This window comes from Taudactylus pleione, unplaced genomic scaffold (assembly GCF_031769625.1).
Source record: "Taudactylus pleione unplaced genomic scaffold, aTauple2 ptg000154l, whole genome shotgun sequence".
In the NCBI taxonomy this organism is placed as follows: domain Eukaryota; kingdom Metazoa; phylum Chordata; class Amphibia; order Anura; family Myobatrachidae; genus Taudactylus; species Taudactylus pleione.
The window spans coordinates 6,388,819-6,413,981 of NW_028284556.1; the positions used below are offsets into that span (position 1 = coordinate 6,388,819).

At 43.7% G+C, this 25,163-nt stretch overlaps 1 protein-coding gene across 1 annotated transcript in view; it reads right to left on the reverse strand.

Moving 5' to 3' along the window:
- Positions 1–25,163, reverse strand: part of KIF26B (kinesin family member 26B) — a 507,120-nt gene that overhangs the window by 56,808 nt on the left and 425,149 nt on the right. Inside the window, exons 8-10 of the mRNA XM_088474362.1 lie at positions 24,217–24,479; positions 17,948–18,125; positions 8,602–8,761 (exon numbers count right to left, since the gene is read on the reverse strand). Of these exons, the coding sequence (XP_088330488.1) occupies positions 8,602–8,761; positions 17,948–18,125; positions 24,217–24,479 (601 nt within the window). The remainder of the gene's footprint in view (positions 1–8,601; positions 8,762–17,947; positions 18,126–24,216; positions 24,480–25,163) is intronic.

The window sequence follows — 25,163 nt, forward strand, 5'->3', positions numbered from 1 at the left end:
TCTTCCGTATGGGTGTGGAGATTCTGGCTGTCGGGATGCCGGAGGTAAAGAACGGCACTCAGAGGCATCTTCACTACTCACTGTGAGTGCAGGATTGAGAAAGGGGGTTACACCCTGAAACGTTGCTCCTAATACACCAATATTTTGGATGTGAAGACGTCTCCGAGTGCCATTCTTTACCTCTGCATGTACATTATTTGTGAACCTGAGCACTGGGGCCATGTTGTGATGATTATCTGGGAGTGCTGGCATAACTCTGGATAGATATAAATCTACATATATATATATATATATATATATATATAAAATAAGCGACAAAGCGTGTCTGTCTGTCCGTCTGTTCGTCCTTTATGCACGGCCAGAGTTTTTGACCTAGCTCCACCACATTCGGCAGGGTGGTGTAGTTTGACGAGGATTAGGTTTTTAGCCTAGGATTGAATATTATCAGGGCCACATACTGTCACACAATCCCTAAAAATGGGGACACTCTTACATTACACAGTTTCTGGGGCTGGCTCCAGTGTAAATTAGCAGTCTGCCAAAAACTTGTCAGAATGCTACAAAAGTATCCTTTTAACATTCTTACATTTGCCCCCACATGTAGCCCATTCATGTTATGCCAAACAGACCCCATTCAGGTTATGCCGCACAAAGACCACTGGTTATTCCACGCAGTAGTAGTGTCCCTTATACATTATGCCATGCAGTTGTAGTGCCCCTTATACTAGACAATAATACCCCTTACACATTATACGACACAGTAATGCCCTTTACAGATTATGCCACATAGTAGTAGTGCCTCATATAACACATTATTCCACACAATAGTAGTGGTCCTTATACATAATGCCCCCCACCAACTTACCTCCCCGTGTTCCTCCAGCAGCCTCTTGACTCCCCCTGTGTGCCATCCAGGAGCCAGCAGGTGTGGACTTGGGGACAGGTCATCAGCTGGCGTGCTGGCACGTAGCGGAAGACATGGACAGGCAGCGCTGACACAATTTGAATCTGGCACCAGTCGTGAGCCAATCGGAACTGCCACTGCTGATTGGCTGCCAGTCCGTGAGCTCTGATTGCCTCGTGACTGGTGGTACTGTCTCTCCGTGACTGTCTGCCAGTGCGCCAGGTGTAATCAGCTGGCGGGCTGGCACCAAATCAACATCACTGACACCTGGATCCCCCTCGACGGCCCTGACTGGACCGGCCCACCTTGTGTACATGACTGGGTGCACGGGGAGCAGCGGGCCACAGAGACAGATCGGACACCATAGCAGCCGTTCCCCTTGCACAACATTGTTTATACCGAAGTGTTGAGGTAACAGTGTATAAATGGATACATAGGTCCTTTTTAGGACCTAAACCATGTTAGCAAACAATTGGGTCCTTTTCAGGATCAATGGAATGGGGTTATAGGTGAGGACAATGTAAAAAATGAAGGCTGCAGCTGTACTTCAAGGTCCGCTCTTCAAGCCGGGCAATGCCGCCAGGTAATCCAGCTATCCCAGCAACTAGGATACATTTTCCTAATATCCCAAACAGTCCATTTTTTTTAGGATAGTCCAGTTTACAAAATGTAAAAGGGACATGACCTATCATTTGCGGGTGTGATTGAGATAGGGTGTTGGTGTGTTCAGACTGCTTGATGCATTGTCTTGGCAGAACATTGACCAGGGTATGGCCTGAATTGTCCTATTTTTTAAAGATAAGACTGCAGTGAGTTCTGTCTCCTGACACAACATATGGTCCTTGGACTAATTACTATACTTACTAACCATACAGCATGCAGAAGAATAAATAATTCATACAACAAGAACAACTACAATAGCTATTATTAAAAATAAGAAAAACCAGGGACAAATCTCTTAGACTGGCATTGTGCCTCTCCAGAAGTAGCCAGGTTCAATGTTTTTTCATGCCGCTCTCTGTAGATCCTATCATGTGAATGATTACTTGAACTTTAATGAATTCTTAAACTCACTTGAAATAAAATACATGGTGCTGTAGGACTCTGTACACTGAGAATTAAACACAACATACTGTACGAAGGTTGTATGGCGCTGACTTTAATCAGAGCGGTGAGTGCATATTAATGAGTTCAGACTTTCCTGCAGCCTCTCACAGTATGACACTGATGAAGAAAAATGAGGACTTCTCATATTCATTCTCTCTCTCTCTCTCTGTATTTTTTCTAATTTGTAAGAAGCTGCTCAGGCTACACTTAGAGAGCTGTCATAGGAGACAAATGAAGCTGTTTGTTTTTATTTCTTTTCTAACAAGATAAAAGGCTGCATACGCTTAGAAAAAAAAACACCTCTAAACAAAATTGGATTTGGTACAGATCGTGATATTAGCTGAGACAACATAAAACCATACAGCGATAGATTCTGCAGGAGTGTATTCATACTGTATCCAGAGTACATCAACATAAATGTCAACATGTAAGAGAAGAAAAGGGCGTCTATTATACTGCTTATAGATTTATAATGCAGTACAAAATGCACTGTCAGGAAAATCATTTCCATGTCATTTTTTCACAGTGTATAAAGTTACTGCCTCTTTCAGAAATATGTAATGCTTGCTGATCATGGGTTGCAACATTACCGTAATTACTGGTCATAAGGGTAACAAGAAAGGGTATGCAAGCGGTGCCACCTCACAGAGTGCAGGGCCCTGTGGGCGGCACCATTACTGCCCCAAGGCACCTATATGTGGCTTGCAGGGTGCCTGAAACGCCACCCTGCAGCCATTAGCGTTACTGCAGAGCCACCCGGAATATCCAAAGGGAGTCTCTATAATGCACCAAGTATTATCTTCCTTCTTGTGTATGAATGTAGCAAAATCGAAATCTAAAATACATCTACAACATTATATTGTATTGGCAAGATTAATAAAGATGGCACTATCAGCAATTGTAATCAGCCAATCGGAAGCTACGAGCTAATACTGGTAACTGTCACCATCATTGTCAGAGAGTATTTGCAGCATCCCTCAGCAGGGGCTGGATGGCAACTTTTAGCCTGGGGGGCAAATGCATGCAGGCGGCCCTGGCAGAGGGGTAGCGTCTAGCCATGGTGCCCGAAGAACATGCGTGCTACGGCGCCCCCCCCCCTCAAGTATTCCAGAGAGGAGGCGGGTCCATATGGGATTAATGTAAAGTAAAAATAAAGATTAGGAACAGCCCCATCGTGGTGCCCATATGCAGTGCCCCCCTGTGCCCCAGGAGAGGATCCCCTTATGCAGGCCTCCAGTAGTGCCCCCAGTAGTGATCCCCCTATGCAGTGCCCCTTATACAGTGCCCCCAGTAGTGGTCCCCCCTGTGCAGTGTCCCTTGTGCCCCCAGTAGTAAGCCCCTTATATAATGCCCCCATTAGTGGTACCCCCTATGCAGTGCTCCTTATATAGTGCCCCCAGTAGCAGTCCACACCCCATGCAGTGCCCCCAATAGTGGTAACCCTTATGCAGTGCCCCTTAAATAGTGGCCCCAGTTGTAGTCTCCCCCAATGCAGTACCCCCAGTATTGCCCTTTTTATAGAGCCCCCATCAGTGGTCCCTTGATGCAGTGCCCCCAGTGGTAGTCCCCTCCCCTTGTAGTGCCCCTAGTAGTAGTAGTCCCCCCTTGTAATAGTAGTTCTCCCCCTTGTAGTGCCCCCAGTAGTAGTCCCCCCCCTTGAAGTGCCCCCAGTTATAATCCCCAGTAGTGGTCCCCCCTTGTAGTGCCCCCAGTAGTGATCTCCCCCTTGTAGTACCCCCAGTAGTGGTCTCCCTCTTGTAGTGCCCCCAGTAGTAGTCCCTCCCTCTTGTAGTGCCCCCAGTCCAGTAGTGGTTCCCCCTTTGTAGTGCCACCAGTAGTCCCCCCCCTTGTATTGCCCCCATTAGTAGTAGTACCCCCCTTGCAGTGCCTCCAGTAGTGGTTCCCCCCTTGTGGTGCCCGCAGTAGTGGTCTCCCCCTTGTAGTGCCAGCCTCCACCCCAGTAGACACATGTAGTAAAAAAAAAAACAAAAACACTTACCTGAATCCCCGCTCCCGCCATCGCCATCCGCTCCTCTGTCTGTCCTTCCCGGGCATTATGGGAGAGACGTCATATGATGTCATGACGCCTCTCCCATTGCCCACTGCGGGAGCCGGAAGTTGGAGCGGCTCCTGCAGTGGGCGCAGCAGCAGCTGAGAGTCTGACAGACTCTCATTGGCTGCTGCTTACAACAAACACACAGCTGCCGGAGCCGGCGGCTGTGTGTTTGTCACATGTGTAGCGCTGACTGAACTCCGTCCGGTCAGCGCTACACACGCAGTGCAGTCTGTGTCACAGAGACACTGGGCCTGATTCAGAGCCGGACGCACTGACCAGAGCGCTCGCTCTGAATCAGGGCCCTCCTACCTCAACTTGGAGCGGCCTCTTGGACGCTCGCATAGCTGTGGGTTACCATCCACAGCTTATGCGAGCGTCCATGATGATGGTCGCGATGGTCAAGACCATCGCAACCATCGGGCTTGCGACGTGACCCGCTCGCTGCCGCAAGCCCTGGAGTGATTTTGGCTCTCTCAGAGCCAAAATCACTCCCACTGACATCACTACTGATGTCAGTGTGGCTGGACACAGACGGTAGGCGTTCCCATGGGAACGCCTCCGTCTGGAAGCCACGCCTCCGGCACGCCCACCGAAGGGGGCGTGCTGTCAGTCACCATCGACAGCACGCCCCCTTTGGTGCGAGACCCTGAGCGACGGCTACCCCGTCGCTTGCCGGGTCTCGCGCATGCGCACGACGGAGCTCCCTCCGTCGTGCGCATGCGCATTAGGGCACCATCGCCCCGCTTGCGAGCGTCCTGCGCTCGCGAGCGGGTCTGAATTAGGCCCACAGTCTGCACCATGGCCCGCATGACGCTGCGGCCCGGGGGACACATGGCACCCTGCCCCCCGGCCCAGCCCGCCACTGTCCCCCAGATACCCACAGCCCAATCTAATACTGACAGGCGTATTTGTTTTAGTCACATTTATGTAAACATGCCCTTCGTGTGTGGGGCGTGGCCTGGACGGGCTGGTTATAGGACGTTAACTCCATAGCTCCTAGACTCCGATATCCTGCACAATTATCCTGATTACCCTGCACAGTTCCTGGCATTCTATACCTGCTGCATACTTAACTCTACAAGCTCTGTGAGTCCTGCGGCCCGTTTGTGCTCCCTGCCTGTTGTGTTGCAGGCAATGATGATCCCTCTCTGCAGTCTCTCCTAGTCGCGGGCGCTATCTTGGATTCTGGCCCCGGGTTTCTCTTGTGGCTCCTGGTCCCGGCGTTTGCTGCATCTGGCCCCCGACTAGTTTTCTGGGCAGGTGGGGAGGTGGAGGACACTGTCCAGGCTAATTTGTTTCCCTTTGGTGGCTTCTGCGTTTCCGCGACTCCTGCCTGCCACCATCTTGGATTTTTGCCAGTGTGTTTGGAGCGACTCCTGCCTTCAGAGCTGCAGATTTTTGCTTGCAGGTCAGTCTCCTGGGTAACTTTTTCTATAAAGTGCTGAGGATCTCTGAGATCTCTGTGCAACTCCTTTTCCCTGAGACTCCTGTGGTCACCATGGAACAGCTCCTCCAGGCTATCCTTGATTCAGAAGGAAAGATTACACTTAAAGTGGCAGAACTTCATACCGAGTTGCTTTCTGTTTGTCAAGATTTATGTCATGACACTATTACTACAGCTGCTTCACCTGAACTAACAAAGGGGATTCCATCTGCGCAGATCCTGGAATCCTGTTTGATACTTGCTTTTGCAAATGGCTCCTTTACTATTCAGTCTGTTATCGCCTGGGCCCGCCATACACCTATACAGCCCCTTTGTTAGGGACTTTTCCTGAAACCAGTTATTGAAAAAATTCTGGATTACAAATATCCTTATGCAGTTTTTTGAATAGCTGGGGTCGAGGGCCATTTGGTACTTAGTCATCACAAGATAGTCTTCCCAGCTGTTTCTGTGGTGGTCCAACAATTTTCTTTCCAATTAATCCAAGTACAGAGACAGTTTCGTGGTCTACGCCCCCCCATTTTGTTTTCTTCTGGCTGTTTTGGATGTCCTCAGTCAGTCACTTTAATTATGCTGACGTTCTCCGGGATGTCCTGGCGTGGCTTTATCTACAGTGCCTGGAGAGGGATGATCCACCTTGACTGATTTACTTATAATTGAGTCATTACTTTTATTGCCTATTACTCTATTATATTGTTATTTTACTATGTATCTGTTTTATTTTATTTGCTGTGCTATATATGGTTGTAAATTGCAAAATATGCTATAAGGAGGAACTCTATATCAGTATAATGCGGGGGAACTGTGCTTAGCCTAGCTTAGGGCCAATACGTTTATTGTCCTTGTCACTCATGTGGTTCTTAAAATCCTTCTCTTGGGTTGGGGGGGTTTAGTTAGTGTTAGTTAGCTTAAGGGGATAGGGAGGGTATTTTCTCTTTTAAGGGATCCAAGTATGCCTGGGTTGGGGTTAGGCCATACTGGGTGGGGGGTTATGGGGAGGTTTGATTTATATTTATTTACTTTGGGGTATATGTATGTTTTTGATATTTGGATAGATGTGGATGCTTTTTATAATGATATTCCCTGTTGCTTTGTTATGGGATCCTTATATTAAGATTGGTAGTGCTGGGGTATCTGTATTATTTAAGGGGGAGGAACAAGGATTATATAATGTACTTCTCTTTTTCTCCAGACTCACTGTCTTGAATGGCGCCTTCCAGTCATTTTTGTTTAAAATTTTAGGTTAAAGAGTACTCAACATAACCTGATATTTATGTATCATATTCTATTCTTGTGTACATTGCTATATGTTTCTCTCCAAAGTATGTCGTATGTTATATGTGTTTTCACATCTGCCTTAATTCAAACATTCTGCATTTTCTATTTGTTGTTGGGTGTTAGTTCAAAAATTCAATAAAGAATATTCAATTTAAAAAACATGCCCTTCGTATACTTTGCCTGTGATTGAGCCTCCCAAACCCCCCTATGGTCCTTAGATACGACTCTCCATGCCTAAGGAAGCACATGTCAGATCTGGATATGGACATAGGCATAGATGTTTTTCTGGGGGCATACAATATAAATTGATGTATTTTATTTTAAACGAATGAGCTCATTTGTAAATTGTTTGAGACATTGTATTTGTAAATCCCACAGTTCACGTCATTACAGCCAGTAAATTGCTCCAGTCGTAAATTCATTCAGTTTTCTGGTATAGTTTGAATTCCAGGGCAAACAAAAGCTATAGCGGGACTTCCGTGTGCACAACTATAGGCCAAATTACACTAGTGACATGTGCAAATCTGCAGCCAAATGTGCAAATTGTTGAATATTCCATGGAATAGTTTTGAAATCATTTAAGTGGGTGTTGCATAGCATTCTTCTGCTTGCTACAGATGTGTCCACAATCACCTATCCTCAAATCTCGCCGAATAGCCCTGTTTGGGTGGCCACGGGCTTTGCAACTCTGCAAAATATGTGTCTTCTTTGCATCACTTATGTGATAAAAGTACAGTGCACGGGTACCCTGAATCCTGATGCTGGCATTTCATGTACTATAGTATAACCCATTTTCCATAAAATTTATATTTTAACAATCTTAACAATCTTTGTGAAAAAAAGCAGATGATAAAAAACAAACAATAAAAACAGTATTTATGGTAAGATACAATATATTGTTTATGCAGCACTTTTTCCTATATTGATCTAGAACAGTGTTTCCCAAACTCATTCCTCAAGGAGAACTCACAGTGCATGGTTTCCATTTCTCCTAGTTGGTGCACAGGTGCAATGATTACTGGCTGACACAGTTTAAAAGATCCACATGTGGAGCTTAGATGGGCCATTCGTGGGCCAACCTGGGACATATTTCTGACACAGTGAGTTATTATTATGAAACATGTTGCACAGGTAACTGTGTAAAATAAGGTTCTGCAACCAACAGTATCCAGTTAGTTATTTGCTTCCATTTTTAAACTGTACATTTTTAAGCAGCAGGTTACAGTACTATCCCTACCCACCAACATGATCCATTCCATCAGGTAAAAAATGCTCTGCTCCTGGACTTCCTTCTTAATTTATGATTGTAGCCACCTATGTTGAAAAACCTGTCTCATCAATTACCTAGTTTAAAGGCCTCCATATATCATAGACGGATCAGAGATGCCGGGTCGGCGAATTGGTGAAATCCAACATGTTGGATTTCACAGATTTGAAAGATCGAGATCAAAAAATTATCGTGTTTGGCAGATCGGTGAAATTTAACATGTAGAAATTCACTGATCCTGCGACAGATAGCGGAACATCGATATCCACCGGTCGGCATTTCTGACCGACGGATCAGCGTTTCTGATCCGATCGCAGGATCGCGGCGATCCATCTCTAATGTATGGGGGCCTTAACACATGTATCTGCGATCATTAATTAGGTGGGAAGTCCAGGAGCAGAGCATTTTCTACCTGATGGAAGGAGTCATGTTGGAGAGTAGGCAGTACCTTCTGTGTGCATATACCTCTGCATTGTTGCACACAAAAGGCTCTATACACGAATAAAATGACAGCTTGTTAATACTACACGTTAGTATACATAGCTTACTTGTATGGGATGTGCTTGCTTCCATTGACCAGAGCAAGAATGACATTGCCGAGAGCTGACAGAGAGAGACATAACCCTGTGCTTCCATCTCTATTTTTACTCTGCACCTTTACACAGCTTCCTAAATCAATAAGATGCAATCGACTGCGGCCTCCCGACACTGCCAAAAGAAAGGAAAACTGGTTAACCTTCAACAGTTGAAGAATTACCCTGAGCCAAACACTAACATGTCGCTTTGCGCCTTACACATCCCACAAATAAGACTAAGACATGTACTTTGTAGATTCAGTACTACTGTGCAAACAAAATATTGCTCATTTTATAAACAATTATAAACCTAAATCATCATACATGTTAGAAAACTCTTGCTTAGTAAAATCATTATTAGATTTTTCTGTATATGGTGCCACACATAAATGGGGGTAGAACACCTATTCAATTATTAGTCCATTTCCCCAAGCAGTAAACCCGCAGGTAGGGCAAGTGAACCCTTAGATTCTGCATTAAGGGCCAGATTCAGCAAGGATCCTAATTGCAAAGCTGCACGCAAAATTATACTGTAGTGTGTAGTGCACGCAGACATATACTGTAGTGTGTGGTGCACGCAGGCATATACTGTAGTGTGTAGTGCACGCAGGCATATACTGTAGTGTGTAGTGCACGCAGGCATATACTGTAGTGTGTAGTGCACGCAGGCATATACTGTAGTGTGTGGTGCACGCAGGCATATACTGTAGTGTGTAGTGCACGCAGGCATATACTGTAGTGTGTAGTGCACGCAGGCATATACTGTAGTGTGTAGTGCACGCAGGCATATACTGTAGTGTGTAGTGCACGCAGACATATACTGTAGTGTGTAGTGCACGCAGGCATATACTGTAGTGTGTAGTTGACGCAGACATATACTGTAGTGTGTAGTGCACGCAGGCATATACTGTAGTGTGTAGTGCACGCAGGCATATACTGTAGTGTGTAGTGCACGCAGGCATATACTGTAGTGTGTAGTGCACGCAGGCATATACAGTAGTCTGCAGTGCACGCAGGCATATACTGTAGTGTGCAGTGCACGCAGGCATATACTGTAGTGTGTAGTGCACGCAGGCATATACTGTAGTGTGTAGTGCACGCAGGCATATACTGTAGTGTGTAGTGCACGCAGGCATATACTGTAGTGTGTAGTGCACGCAGGCATATGCTGTAGTGTGTAGTGCACGCAGGCATATACTGTAGTGTGTAGTGCACGCAGGCATATACTGTAGTGTGTAGTGCACGCAGGCATATACTGTAGTGTGTAGTGCATGCAGGCATATACTGTAGTGTTTAGTGCACGCAGGCATATACTGTAGTGTGTAGTGCACACAGGCAGCTTTGCAATTGCGACCCTTGCAGATATGGTAATGCAGCATTAGGCATCACGCCTCCTGTGCATTACTTAGCTGCATTGTCCAACACAGCATCGGATAATCTGCGTAACATATTCCGGCTAAGGTGACCCATGGGGACTAGGCCAGGAAATCTCCGTCACCTGACGGAGATCCTGGCCTCTACCCTCCCCCCCAACGGCGGTAACACGCTTCCATTTCAGGAAACGGAGGCCATCGCCACCCGCCCCCAGCCCACAAACGGCAGCAGACTGTCAATCACTGCCAGTCTGCTGCCAGTCTGCGAGCGGGATCGCATACCCGTTCTGCACATGCGCAGAACGGGTAATGCGCCTGCGCAGATACCCGGACATCGGGAATCTGTGTTCAGCAGTGAAATACCGTGCACTAATGAATCAGGCCCTAAGTCCACACACATTAAGCCCCAGTTGGAGCATTTAACGCAGATTTTTCCTCGCTGCCCCAGGAGGACTTAACATGCAGGGATGCGGTACAAGGTAATCCCCCCGGCTAAATTAATCTGCCCTAAAGTGTTTCATACATTAGAAGATGCCTGGCTTTGAATGGCACTTGGTTTCATATATTGCAAAATAAGATGTTTGTCTTGTTTGATTACAGAAGAATTGTAGGCTTCATGGCGTTATGTATTTCTGGTTACATTCAGAGTTGTTTAAGCTAATTGTAGCACATTGGGATTGCATTGAAGACTTGAAAAAATTGATGCTTTTACACTTCACTGTGGCATATATATATATATATATATATATATATATACACCCATTTACGTAGATGTACACTGGGTACACAGGGCCCGATTCAGAGCCGCTCGTTAGCGGTCGCTCGTTCGCTCTGAGCGATGTTCGCACAACTGCGCATGCATATGGGTCGTAATGCGCATGCGCAAACCAGTCATTGCATTCGGAAATCGTGCGCTCGCAAAACAGCGAGGGGATGCTAATTTGATTGACAGAATGTACCGTTTGTGGGTGGTAACAGGGGAAGGTGCTTGAAAATGGGGGAGTGGAGATCCGAACGCAGGCATGCCAAACGGTCAAAAGGGCGTTTAATGGGAGTGCATAATTAGTAAAGGAGCGTCATCGACCACGTCACTTTGTTGTCTTTTAGCCTGAACTGCTCGCAGTGATTGCGGTAGGAAAAACCTACCACAAGCACTGCGAGCAGTTCAGATGCTTTTCGATGTACCCGATTAATCTAATAAATACTGGAGATGACATGTGTTGCGAACGGCAAAGGGGTGTCTTTACAAAATAGCGAGCGCATTTTTCGTTCGCTCGCTCAGACATAGAGGCGTCAACAAACCGCAAAGAGCGAGCGCTCAATTTAAATAGCCGGCCCCTTTTTTGGAATGACCGCCCACAAATAGCGTCCGGCTCTGAATCAGGCCCACAGTCGCATCTGTGTCTTAATGATGCCTTCATTTTGCGTATCATTGAATGCAGCCGCTTCACCACCCGTTACCTCCCAGAAACACCTACTAATATTGCATCCAAGTCAGATGCATGTGCAGTACAAAATACGTTGAAAAACTGCGCACATATCAGCACTGCGTCCACCTCTCAATAATCCCCACTATGCAATAATCAGGCCAATCAGTCAATTTTCTGCTGCTTGGTCCAATAATCTCAGCGTGTGTTCACAGCACCAGGGTTTGATTACCATTCCTAAAGCAGTTGCATCGGATGATTGGAGCTGATGTACAGCACGACATATGTAGAAAACGATTAGCTAATATCATGCACATTTTGTAGTGTGAATGAATCTACGATCATCGGTCTGACATTTCTGCCCATAGATCATTGCAAAATGTAATCTTTGTTATGAGCTTTATGACAGATTACCATTTGGATCAGAAGAATAAATGATTAGTGTGTACACTAGAAATCAGATGTACCCAAGATTGTTTAATCACTGAGAAGATCATAGAGTTGGTCAGATCAGGAGTGATATGGTTTAGGTGTGTACCAAACATTATCCTGTATCTTGTTAAGCAAAACATTATATTCTGACAGAGGGGTAATCATGGCAACGCTACATAAAGGGAGACTATAATGAAAGGTTTATAAGAAAGTAAAAAAAAAAGACAAATGTTATTGATGATGTAATAATAATAAAACACAATGGGCGGGATGTATCACAGGGATGTAGTCGGCATTTCGGCATGTGGGATACCGACCGTTGGCATCCCGAATGGTAAGTATCGGGGTGCACGGGTAGGGTAGCGTTAGGTAGCGGGGTTAGGTTTAGGCGTTAGGGGGAGGGTTATGGTTAGGCACCGGAAGGGAGGGTTAGGTTTAGGGTGTGGGGAGGGGAGGTTAGGTTTAGGCACTAGGAGGGGAGGTTAGGTTTAGGCACCGGGGAGGGGGTCTTATGTTTAGGGTGCGGGGAGAGGGAGGTTAGGTTTAGGCATTAGTAAGGGGGGGGTTAGGTTTAGGCATCGGGGAGGGAGGGTTAGGGTAGGGAAAAGACTTACCTTGAGTTCCTATGGGTGTCGGTATTCTGGCTGTCGGGATGCCGCTGTCGGTATTCTGAACAGCGGCATCCCGACAGCTTGGATATCATACCCACCCGTATCATGTATTGCATTTACTATACAATACACCCCGCCCCCTAGTGTATGCATACCAGCATTTATACATGAATACTTACCTCCCTGGACAGCTCTTACTACAGGTTGAGTCTCCGATATCCAAAATGCTCGGGACCAGAGGCATTTTGGATATCGGATTATTCCGTAATTCGGAATTATTTTATATTTCAATGAGGTATTTAATTGATGGGACCCAGGAGTGAAAACCCAAATGCATTTATGTTGCAATACACCTTAAACACATAAAATGTACAAAAAAATATTTTATTTTGTGCATGAGACAAGGTTTCAAAACATATAACAAAGTTGCAGGAGCACGCAAATCGAGCATACACACTGCACAAAATGCCCAATTTGTCAATCCAATTTGGAATGATATAGCTTGTGGGTACGCAGCTTTAAATACATGGAGTCACAGTCACTAATGGATGCCACAGATGGGTGGACAATGCTCATTGCCAGCTGCAGGGATGGGTATGCCATGCGCAATACAAGCTATAGGAAGGGCTACATCATGCCCTGTGCCAGCAGAGGGGGTACACCATGCCTAATGGTGACTGTAGAGGGAGGTACACAATGCCTAATAGTGACTATAGAGGGAGGTACAGAGGGGGTACACAATGCCTAATAGTGACTGTAGAGGGAGGTATACAGTGCCAGGGGTTACAACATGCACAAGAAATAGAAAGATTAATATACCTTAATCTAGGCTCAGTAGAGCTGAATGTAGTCACTGGTGCCTGGTTCAGCAGGTGTTGTGAGGTAGGGAGACGGCGGGTGCCTCTTGGCTCAGTGGAACAGACTGTGGCCTGCTGGTACCTGTCCGTTGGGGGGGGGGGTCCGGCGGGTGCCGCGAATAGGGGATGGGTCTGGTGTGTGCTGCTGTGCTCCTGGGGGCAGATGGTGGATGCTCGTGCCTGTCCGGCGGGTGCAGTGCTTGGCGCGGAAGGTGGACTGTGGGTGAGCCAGCGAGTGCCGCGATCCTGCTGGCTAGTGCCTGTGCGGCGGATGCTGGGCGGGGTGTGCGGTGCGGTGCTTGCCCCGGGAGGTCTAGCACCAGAGGAACAGACGGTGGCCTGTTGGGGACCCAGCGAGTGCTGCGGGTGGGAGCGGTCCTGCTGTGCTCTCTGAAGCAGAGGGTGGCCGCTGGAGCCTGTCTGGCGGGTGCCGCGGGGGTGTCCACTGGGCACAGTGGACCAGAGGGTGGCTGCTAGTGCCTGGTCTGGTGGGTTGAGGGGTCCGGTGGGTGCTGCAAGCAGTGTTGAGTGGTTCCAGTGTGGTGGTAAAGTGCAGGCAGAGTTCCTGTCACCTATCGTGCCCAGAGTCACCTGTTCAAGCCCCCGATGACGTCATGACATCAGGTAAAACTACGGTTTTTGGAATATTTCGGTTTATGGAATATACGGATATGGGAGACTCAACCTGTATAAGTCCCAGCAAGTTCTGACAGCCAGGTTTATGACCCAGGAGTCCAATTGCACATGTGCAATCGCCAGGAGAATGAAAAGAGGCCCACAGGCTTCTATAGGCAATGCCATCTATATATTTTGCCACATGTTTTTTTAATTGATACATCCCGCCCAATGTCATAAATTTAAAAGCATGGAACACACACATTTAAAAATATTGAATATTCCCCACGTTCTCCCCTCTCTGCTGGAGTTGCTGCAAGAAAATGGGTACGATGATACATATTTGGTGGGATTGCTCACTCATTATCCCATTTTGGCAGAAAATAATTGCCTTGGCTTCAGAGATTTTGGGCCATTCAGTTCCCTCTGGCCCTGATTTCTGGCTTCTTTCTCATTCAACCATCCCTGTTTCACGGTATAAAAAGTCGCTCCTCAAGCACATTAACAATGCTGCCAGGGCAGCACTCCCAGTCCAAGGGCGCTCTCAGACTCCCCCTACAGTGTGGGAATGGTGTCAACGACTCGATTTTTATTTGGCTATGGACAACATCTTTTTCTCAGCTCCTGAAAAACATTTGGAATTTGTGGCACTATGGTTTAGCTGGATTGATTTTAAATCTTCAGTGTCCTATGCAGCTCTTGTGCCGCAGGCCTGAACTTTTAGTTGGGGTACCCCCTTGGGGACTTTGCTTTCCCTACCATTCTTTTGTTCTTCTATTTTCTTTTTTAGAAGATGAGCATTGTCTGCCTCTGGATGTCCCTCTTTCCCTTTCACTACCACCTCTTTCTCCCTTATTTTCTTCTTCCTGCCCACTACTTTCTTTTGCTCATTTTACTTGTCTACTGTCTTTATTTGTGTTGTATTCTGCTTCTGTGTTATTGTGTACACTTCAGCTGTTTCATGCCAATATTCAACTGTGCTCATTTTATTTCTGCTCTAATGTTTTTGATAAAGAAATGAGCGTTTCTAAAGGCTCTGTCCCCCAATCCAACTTAAAACCACACGTCTTCTCTTATTCTGACGTTGTAGATATGTTATGTGGTAAACGTTTAAACTCCAATGTACAGAATGCTTTTCAAATTCGTGATGAAGGACTCACCTAAACTAGGCGAGATACAGTCCCATAAAGGTATCTTTAATTTTTCATGTCATGAACCAATGAATCACTGGATAATGTACACTTTTCGCTCTTGGGAATAAACTCACCTGAGACCAGATATAGATGTTCCCCAAAAGGTTTCTTTATACCCCTGAATTCACACTACATGGACATCTCGTAGATGAAGAAAAGTTCCTTTATTGAGTCTAAATATTCTCCTTAAAAGTATTTATTTCCAAACAGATAAAAAGTAATGAACTCCAAGCATAATCTGGATTCCTAAAACAAAAAGCCACCACTTCATCCGGACTGAAGTTGAGCAAGTTCATCCGATGTCTTTAGGATGTATAGGTTGGTCCAGTTCAGCTATGAAGTTCCATAAAACACCAACGTGTTTCTGACCTTCCAGGTCCTTCCTCAGGGTGAATTAATCAAGGAACTTTTCTTCATCTACGAGATGTTCATGTAGTGTGAATTTGGGGGTATAAAGAAACCTTTTGGGGAACATCTATACCTGGTCTCAGGTGAGTTTATTCCCAAGAGAGAAAAGTGTACATTATCCAGTGATTGGTTCATGACGTGAAAAATTAAAGATACCTTTATGGGAATGTATCTTGCCTAGTTTAGGTGAGTCCTTTAGCCTGATTTTAAAAAGCATTCTGTACATTGGAGTTTAAACGTTTACCACATATATATTTTTTCTTTCCTTATCTGGAGTACCATATCTACAACGTCAGAATAAGAGAAGACGTGTGGATTTAAGTTGGATTGGGGGACAGCACCTTTTGGAAAATACTCATTTCTTTGTCTATATATTTGGAGGAGTGAGCTCCTGGGCGTATACTGGGCTGCAGTCCCAGGGCGCAGGCGGTTTGGACTATTTCTTGTATTTATATTTGATGTTTTTGATGTTAAGCAGCTGACTATTTATACTTCATTTGTGTATGCAATGTGTTTCTATTTATCTATTTGTTTGCCTGATACCGATAATCGTTCTAAAATTTCTCTTGAAAATAAAGAATTTATGAAAAAATACTGAATATGTCCCATAAGGTTCCCTCACACACATCCTTGGTGTGCCTTCACTGCACATCTCACTATGTCACTCTGAATATGTAGTAGATAGACCACAACTCTTTTCTCAATACAAAGTGTTACATGCTCTGTATTACTAATTTCATACAGCATAGAGATAGGGAAATTAAGACATTAGACGTGACATGGAGGTAGAATACTTGTGTAATCAAAGACATACCTAAGTAAGTAGCATCTCACAGAAACATCCGTTGACCATTCAAACACAAAGGGGTCTATGTTCTAATAATTGCGGTTCTGCTGAGATTATTATGTACCTAACTCACCGGGGATATTTCTATTTTTTATTCAAAATATCCTGGCTATGAACTACGGGGAACTCGCATGGACAGCAGTTGCGGTAACCGCTGTCCCCGTGAGTTATATCCCCGGCATTTAGGAGAAGTCTTTCACTGAAGTGAAAGATTTCCCTGGTGGAAGCTGACACTGTTCATGCACGCAGTGTCAGCTTCCAGGGCCGGCCGGGGGCTGCAGGGGAAAGAACGAACGACCTCTCTCCTGCACAGGGAGCCTTCATAGGCAAATAGTAGTTTACACCATCTGAAGATGAACCTGAAGATGGTGTAAACTACCGTTGCTAAACTCCGAAAAGTTTTGCTTTTTGGAGTTTAGTACATAGGGGTCAGATCAGAGTCCCCATAGATAATAATGGGGACTGCGATTGGAAGTGCTAGTTGGCACTTTGCCGTAGATTTCTGTGAAATCTCCTGCATTGTGCTATTAGTACATACTGTAGGTACAATGCATAAAATTATGCAGAAACTGCAGTTACTGCATAATTGCACGTAAAAAACATCTTGATATATAGGCCCCAAAGTCACAAATCACTGATGTGTATTGTTTTCTCTTACCATTACCTTCTGCCTTATAGCCGCCTGGTGTAACAACTAGGACGCCTGCCCCTACTCTTTATACAATACTGTTATTTCTCTGTATAATATTCACAGTTATAAAATAATGCTCTGTGCATATAATGTGCATTGCATTGGTAGCATGATGGGCAAAATATCCAATCTGTAACCATTTCTCATGGTACCATTTTCTGCCATATTCTTATTCAAATATTTGTTATGAAAAATATGAGCATTTTACATCCTTTTGTCCCTACAACCCTTTGTGCTACAGTATGAAATCCATCATGTAAAAAGCAACTGACTATGGTACATGACTTTGTCAATGTAGCGTTGGATGGGAATGAGCACTTCTTCTGTTTCCTTGATGCACATTCTCGTCATCAATCAGCTGGAAAATAAATCCCTCCAACACAGAGCGGTATCCGACTCTCAGCGCTCCCCTCAGTGAGAATTGCCTTAGTTCAGAGCTCCTGGTCTTCTGTTATGTGTTGTCACTTCTGATCAAGCTCTATTCTACTTATATATAGTCATCTTACATCTTGCTGCCTCTCCCTGACCAGCCTGTGTCTATGCCGCGTGTTTCATTATAGTTCATTTATGATTTTTCTTTATACCAAAATCTATTTTGTTAAAGAAAAAAACAATATACCAAGATTGGGTAAGTTGATATTTTAACCAGGATGAAGAGACAGGGTTCAATGCCCTATTACACCTCCATGTCAGTCCAAAGGGCACTAAATACAGTACAGTATATTGGAGCATTACTGTCAGCGATATGTATCTGTGCACATATCTTCTGTAAAGTCCTATTGCTTTACCAGGGGCAGAAAAACAATGAAAGACAAAATGATAAAGCTGCGTAAAACTATGAATGCAAAAGAACGTTCATACTTACTGCCTCCTTTCCCACTCTTCTCCATGCGGTACTGATAAATGTGCAATGTAAAGAGCATGTGAGAGTTTCTGTGGTCATCTTCATCCCGTTGGCTGCTCTTACGAGAGGCAATAGCTGCATCCAGGAAAAAAGCAGCTTTCTCAGCGGTGGGAGCCCGCAGTTCACTCTGGTTCTGCAGCTAGGCATAAAAGTAACATGGCATTATTACCACTTACTATAACTCTGCTGGGGTAGAACACCAATCAAGCTTTTTGAAAATCCTAAATACACCAGTAGCGATGTCTGCGCAGTGCAAAACAAAGTCCATTCCCCATCTCTACATTCTGCCTCCACATACAGAGACTGTGACTCCATGCCTGTAATATAACAAGCATGGAGATGGACATCAGAGTCCGGCTTCCTACCTTTTTAGTACAACCCCTTCATTACCTAAATATTGCTCAGTTTTAAGTAACAATGAGAATGAAGGTACATTGGGACTGTTGGTATTGTGTGTCACTATGTGTGCAATGCGTACGGCAATACTAGTAATAATGGATATATAGAATCCACATTTTGTTTGTTCCTAGTTCATCCAGAATCTTGTACTTGTTAGGATGTGTGGGATGAGCAGATTATGTGGACAAATGGTTGCCAATGTGTCTGCTTTAACATTTTGGCTCCGCCTTAGAGTGGGCTCAAAGTGAAAGGATGAGGATCAATTGGGTTTTCCACTATTTGGATGTCTTTCCATAGGCCTTAGAAACACTTTGGTATGTGTGAAACTGCTGAGTTCAATGGCGCAGCAAGTGGGGCATTCTGGGGTTCCATTAATGCAGAATGACAGAACACCCAAGTTTACCCATGATGTTCTTGGGCACAGAATGGATGTAATTCAGAAGAATCAGATAACGGCTCTAGGGGTGTTGGTACACAGTGCATGTATGACATATAAGGTCACTTTGCACCAGCTACAGTTACTCCTAGAAATGCTATATTTACTTATTAACGGTTACTTATTAGCGTCTGCATATTTTGTTGTACTTTACAATAGGAAACAAAGCAGTAATAAAACAAGACTGGATAATAACAGCCAATTGCCCTGATAAAACGAGGAGCCTGCACACATACTGCCACCTGTAGCCTGTGACTATCTCTTTGTAAGAAGAGATGGTTCTTTAGTTGTAGGCTATAGATGGCAGTATGTGCGCAGGCTCCACATTTTATCATGGTACTTGAGAAGATTACAGAGAAAGGAGAGGTATGAGATGAACAGTTATACAGATACAATGATAAGTGTGGTAATGGTAAAGTGACGTGGTAGATAATGGTGAACTGTATCCGCTTACAGATGATGTAGCATGAGCAATGTGATGATGGCAACCGTATACTTTCACTGCTGATGGTGCTATAGGAAATGGTCAGTAGAATGATAAATAATATGGTGCTTCTTGAACTGATCCCAGTAGTGTTTGTGGATTGCTGTAGTTATGGGGCAGTTGTACATGGTTACAGGTGCTCAGGGTTTCTCTGGCCGATGGCTTGTGAGCAGGGTGACAGTCAGTGGAAAGCAACACAAACATTAAGTCAATGGGGGTAGTAATTAGACAGATATAGTTATTGGAGTTTGCAACTAAGTTGTTCATTTTGGTTTTCTCTATGGAATTCTTGGGAGCATACACAATAGCTGGTATGCAGTATGCAGATGAAGAATGTGTAATACTACTTACTGTACACTGTAATGGAGTCATGCGCAGCAGTCAGGGGAAGCAGTGCTATTGTTCAGATGGGTGCCCAAGACAGAACATTGTGGATCTATCCCCTTACAGTTATCAGATGTGCATGTTAGCATGATATAACTAACATGAGTGTGCATGTCATGTGATAGAAGGCACATATCATGTGAGAAGGCCCACTGCCTCCCATGAGGATGGGACTTCTCATTCTCTTTTTCTCTTTTTAGTTGATATCTATTTTCAAACACTGGGTATGTGTTTCAGAGGACAGAATCGCTCACATTGCTTTTCAGATTAGGGCAGCAAAAAAAAAATCACATAAGGAAATGAAGGTGTGACTTACAGAAACAAGGACATTACATGTGGTGGGTACAAGGAGGTAGATGAGGACGATTAGATGGTGAAGGGCTGGTTACTTGGCCTGAGGGGCTAGGTGTAATGAAGATGGTGGTGGAGGAAGGAAAGAACAAACAGTGAGAGTATGTTGATGTTTAAATTGGGTTTTAACATGGGCAGTACACATGGTGGTCATATGCTGTATTGGAAGGTGGTTATTTGCTGCTATGTTTTTTTGTTCATATTGTTTTAGATCCAATATTAGCAGTACAGAAACTGACCGCACGCCTAAGTAATATATTGATAGTTTGTGAGTGATACCTATGATTTAGTTGATAAAAAAACATGATAGAGGACCTGTTACTGTTATAGTTACAGTTTCTTATATAGCGAGATGGTCGGAAAGCAGAAGCTTGCAGTAGTCATGTCTCATAAACATGTGGATCAAGGCCAGGATAAACATTTATTGGCCGTTGGGAGTATTTGTGGCCAATACTGATGCGTGATGATTAGGTGCATTCATTTGGAAGGTGGGAATGCCATTTTCGCAGTGGCAGGGTGTATCTGATGGAGATAGTCATATGGGGCATCATTTAAAGTGAGGAGTAAGTCCTACCTTGTGCTGCAGGGTGTGAGATATACAGGATGCATGACAGATCTAGAGCAGGGAGTGTGGTGAATCTTAGCTCAACTCTTAAATCACAGTGTTATAATAAACCTGTCCATTAATTATGTGCTACTTGCAGAAACAGGCACAATTTTACCTTGACACAAGAAAAATGTAAATGTCACTTGCATCATAACATGATTGGTAGTTTGCTTTGCTCTTCTTAACGTTAAATGATACCCATGGGGCCATGGAGTCCAGGGTTCCAGGACTTAAAAGGGAAAGTTCTTGGTTTATAAACTGGGATCTGACTTACAGAGTCTTGGAGATTTACGGTTATGTCAGTTACCACTTTGTAACAAGTCCTGGGGGCATGGAAAAGGATCTACCATGCATTTGAAAAGATCCACAGGTGGAACTAATTATTGCATCCAAGGGTAAGGTCGCAAGGAGTAGTGAGTCCTGGTGAGGACAGTCTTTTGGAAAATAACCTCCAAGGGTAAGGTACTGAATGTAGTTATGGTGGTGGTTAAAGACTGACCTGTATGGCCTCCACATAGTTATCAATAAGTTATAAAAGGGTTATGCAAGTATACAAGTTAGAGTTAAAGTTGTTTATATACAGTTATATATTTGTATATATAATTATGCTACTACTTTCTCCATTTAGGCTATCAATAAATGTTGAGGCAAATTGAATCCATACAAATGTCATTGTAAGTACTTGATGAATTACAGGTTTGTCATTGTGTAATTCAGTGTTTCCCAACTCCAGTCCCCTGGGACCCATAACTGTGCATGTTTTACAGATCTCCTAGTTGGTGACCAGGTGTAGTCATTACTGACTGATGCATTTGAAAAGATGCACAGGTGGAACTAATTATTTCAATTGTGATACTGAGGAGATCTGTAAAACATGCACTGTTAGGGGTCTCTGAGGACTGGAAGTTGGGAAACATTTGTGTAAGTGGAAGAGATCGTAACTGACTCTGCAATGTCATATTTTTAACATTATTTAAATTTACTGATATGCAATAAATTGAGTGATTCTAGTATTTTGTTTCTGCATTTCAGAACTGCAATGGATCAGACAAAGATCGTACAAAATCCCTGCATAGCTGATTGATTGATAATACAACTCAAACCTCAAATTAACGGTTATAGATTTTTCAATGCGCTGTATCTGACAGTCCCTTTTGAGAGATATACTGTACCTGCCACCTCTTCCTATCCAGCAAAAAGATTGATCTTGTGCCAGATACCTTTTACAGGTCTAATTTATACCATGAGACAATAGTATTATTATCCTACTGCATCAGAAAGTAAGATAAAACCTTTTATGTTCAATCCATACGATACAGTCATCTAAATAGCACATTGCTGTTCTGTATATTTCTGTCATTTAAAATTACGAGTTTAAATAATGTATTGCTGTCCTGTTACAGATGTGGGAGATTTTTAGCTGTAATTAAATTTGGGACCTTAAATATAATAAATAAGAGTGTAACTGAACTATACATTACAGAGGAATTCAATGATCACATGACTCATAGAACTCCTCTGTCATTCTGAAATTCTAGTACATATGTATACTAGCATGGTATACAAAATTTACTTCATTCTGCATTTGTCCTGCCCCAACCACACCAGACCATACTATAGAACGCATCGACCATCACCTCAGCTATATACATTCAGCAAAATACCAATGTACAAATAACAGGAAGAATGACTTTCCACAGGAGGGTGACACTAAGACTAAGGGGTCTATTTACTAAGCAGTGTTAGGAGACAGAGTGAAAAGTGATAAAGTGCCAGCCAATCAGCTCCCAACTGTCATTTTTCAAACACAGCCGGTGAGATGGCAGTTGGGATTGGCTGGTACCTTATCACTTTCTTATCACTTTTCACTCTGTCTCCTAACACTGCTTAGTAAATCGACCCCTAAGAGTGGAATGTCACAGCTCTGGAAATTGGCAGAGTCTGTAACGAAACTCAATCCATACGAAATGGTGCCGCAATTTTGCTCATCTTGGGGGAGATGTATCAAACCTTTCATAACGATAAGATACCCAAAGCAATCAATCAGCTTATAGCTATTATATATCTAGCACAGTCTATACACTGCAATTAGGAAACGATTGGTTGCTATAGGCAACTTATCCACTTTGTCATTCGCAAAGGTTTGATACATCCCCATAGAGAGTAAGGGTGATGGATAACAAGCATATTGGTTTACTGCACCCTTGACTGATTAGTTTTGAGGCTTTAGTCAAAACATCACTACTGTAAGCACAGATTTTACAAATATAAGGGGAGATTTATCAAAGCTTGGAGAGAAATAAAGTGGAGAGAGATAAAGTACTAACAAGCTTTGATACATCTCCTCCATAATTTGATGCAACAGTATGTATAAATGTATTAACGTCACATGTGCATTATATATATAGTTTCATATTATTCATATGCACAGTGAGATATCTGGTCCGTTTAGTTCATTAGCTCATCTAACATACAGATGCATCACCACAGGGTGGTATCGGGATCCTAACGGTCAGAATGCCAATGGTCAGAATCCCGAAAGCGGTAAACTGACAGTCAAAATTCTATAGTATTTTGGTAAGTATTTTAACCCATACACTTTCCCCTTAACCCTAACCTAACCCTTCCACAGCCTAACTCTAACCCACCCCTCCCATATCCTAACCCTATCTGTCCCATCCCACAGCCTAACCGTAATCCTGCCCCTAGTGCCAAACCCTAAACCTATTATTATTGTTTGGATTGTGACCATCGCTATTCTGACGGTCGGGATAGGCAAACGCAGGGGGGGTTTCCATCTGCCTGGAAACCCCCCTCCCCAGCCCACACCATGACCACAATAGAAAAAGTAATGTAATAGAATTTTACTAGTGCTGCATTTTCTTCACAGTATCATAAATGAAATAATTAGCACCTCCTGTGCAACTTTTAACATGTATCAGTCACTAATAAATAACCTGTGCACCAACTAGGAGATCTGGAAAACATTCACTGTTAGGGATGTGCTGCTATAGAGCCCAATATGTACATATATGTCTAGGCCAGTGCTAGGTTATTCTGTTGCTCCCCAGACTCCCGGACTTGCTTTAATACTATGGAATGGTGCCCATATCTTACATAAAAACAGTCAGCTCAGGCAGGATGGCCCTACTGCTGCATTTATTGGCTTACTGTGATTGCTGGTCCTGTATATGATGGAATTATGACACACAATATACTTTGTATGATGCATATTAAAGCTGGTTAAGTGCTAATTCTACCCTCTTCATGGACTGGCCACACTCACTCTAAAATCATGCATTTGGAAAACCCCCTCTAGAAATCCTGCGTTTGCACTGGTCGGAATCCTGACTACATCCCCTCAACACTGACATGTACAATTATTTGCACAATGCATCCATGGTCATTGCTTTGCTAAAATATACTCAACTGTGGATTTCATCAGAAATAAAAAAAAAATTCAGCACTTTATGAAGTATCACCTAAACCAGCACACTGCTTAGCATATGAGCCATGACACTATTCAGTACTGGGAAAACTTTTGGTACTGAGAGAAAGGAAATTGTTACCTGCATGCCACATATTGGGTCCTCACACAGATAGACTCCAGGAGACTGCCCATCCTGCAGGCTGCCTGTAGCTACTTCTGACAGCAGATCTCTCAGGTTTTCCTCCTTCCCCCACACTTCCACCGCTGACACTCTGACCGAGAATCGAGCTCCTGTTTTTTCCTTCCGTTCATTTATCAACTTAAAGAGCCATGAAATAGCGCAAGGGATGATGCCAAGATTCTGCATGGAGTCATCTTTGCCAATCATAGTATATGACTTGCCTGCAGGAAAAAAGAAAAATGAGAAAGTATCTGTTGCATTAGACACAACATACTGAGCTCCAAGCATTTATTGTTGTAGTAATGTTACACAATCTTGTTATTCATATTGAACAAAATTGTTTAAGTGCTGCAATTAATATTTCATTTAGTATGATCACTACTTCTTCACAATCATCAATGATAACTATTGGTTGATAAGTTAAACCAAGTAATTAAGTAAGATTAGCAAAAGAATTACATAGAGGGTGAACATACCGTCTGTAGAAATAATTTATTATGATCTCTTATTGGATTTGGGTCTTCTGAAATCAGCTTTCATACAGATTTAATCTCATCATACGTGCTCCAGGTATGATAAATGTAGAGGGATATACAGAGCTCCCAAACTCCCCAGTGAGCCAATACAAGATCGTTATATAATAATAATATCCTTATATTTCATTCATTTATCTGTGTTCAAACAGTTACTAACGGTCACTTACACTCTCTTAGGGCAGTATTACACAGGTGGGTTTTTGCAGTAGTGATTAAGTTGAAAATCTGTTTCATAATTATACATTTAATGCGATTTTCCACTAGCAATTTACTGGCAATCTACTTCAGTAAGTGACTGCAGTGGGAACTGCTACTGGAAAATGCAGCTCAATTGAAATCAGTGGAATCTGACAATTACTGGGCACACAG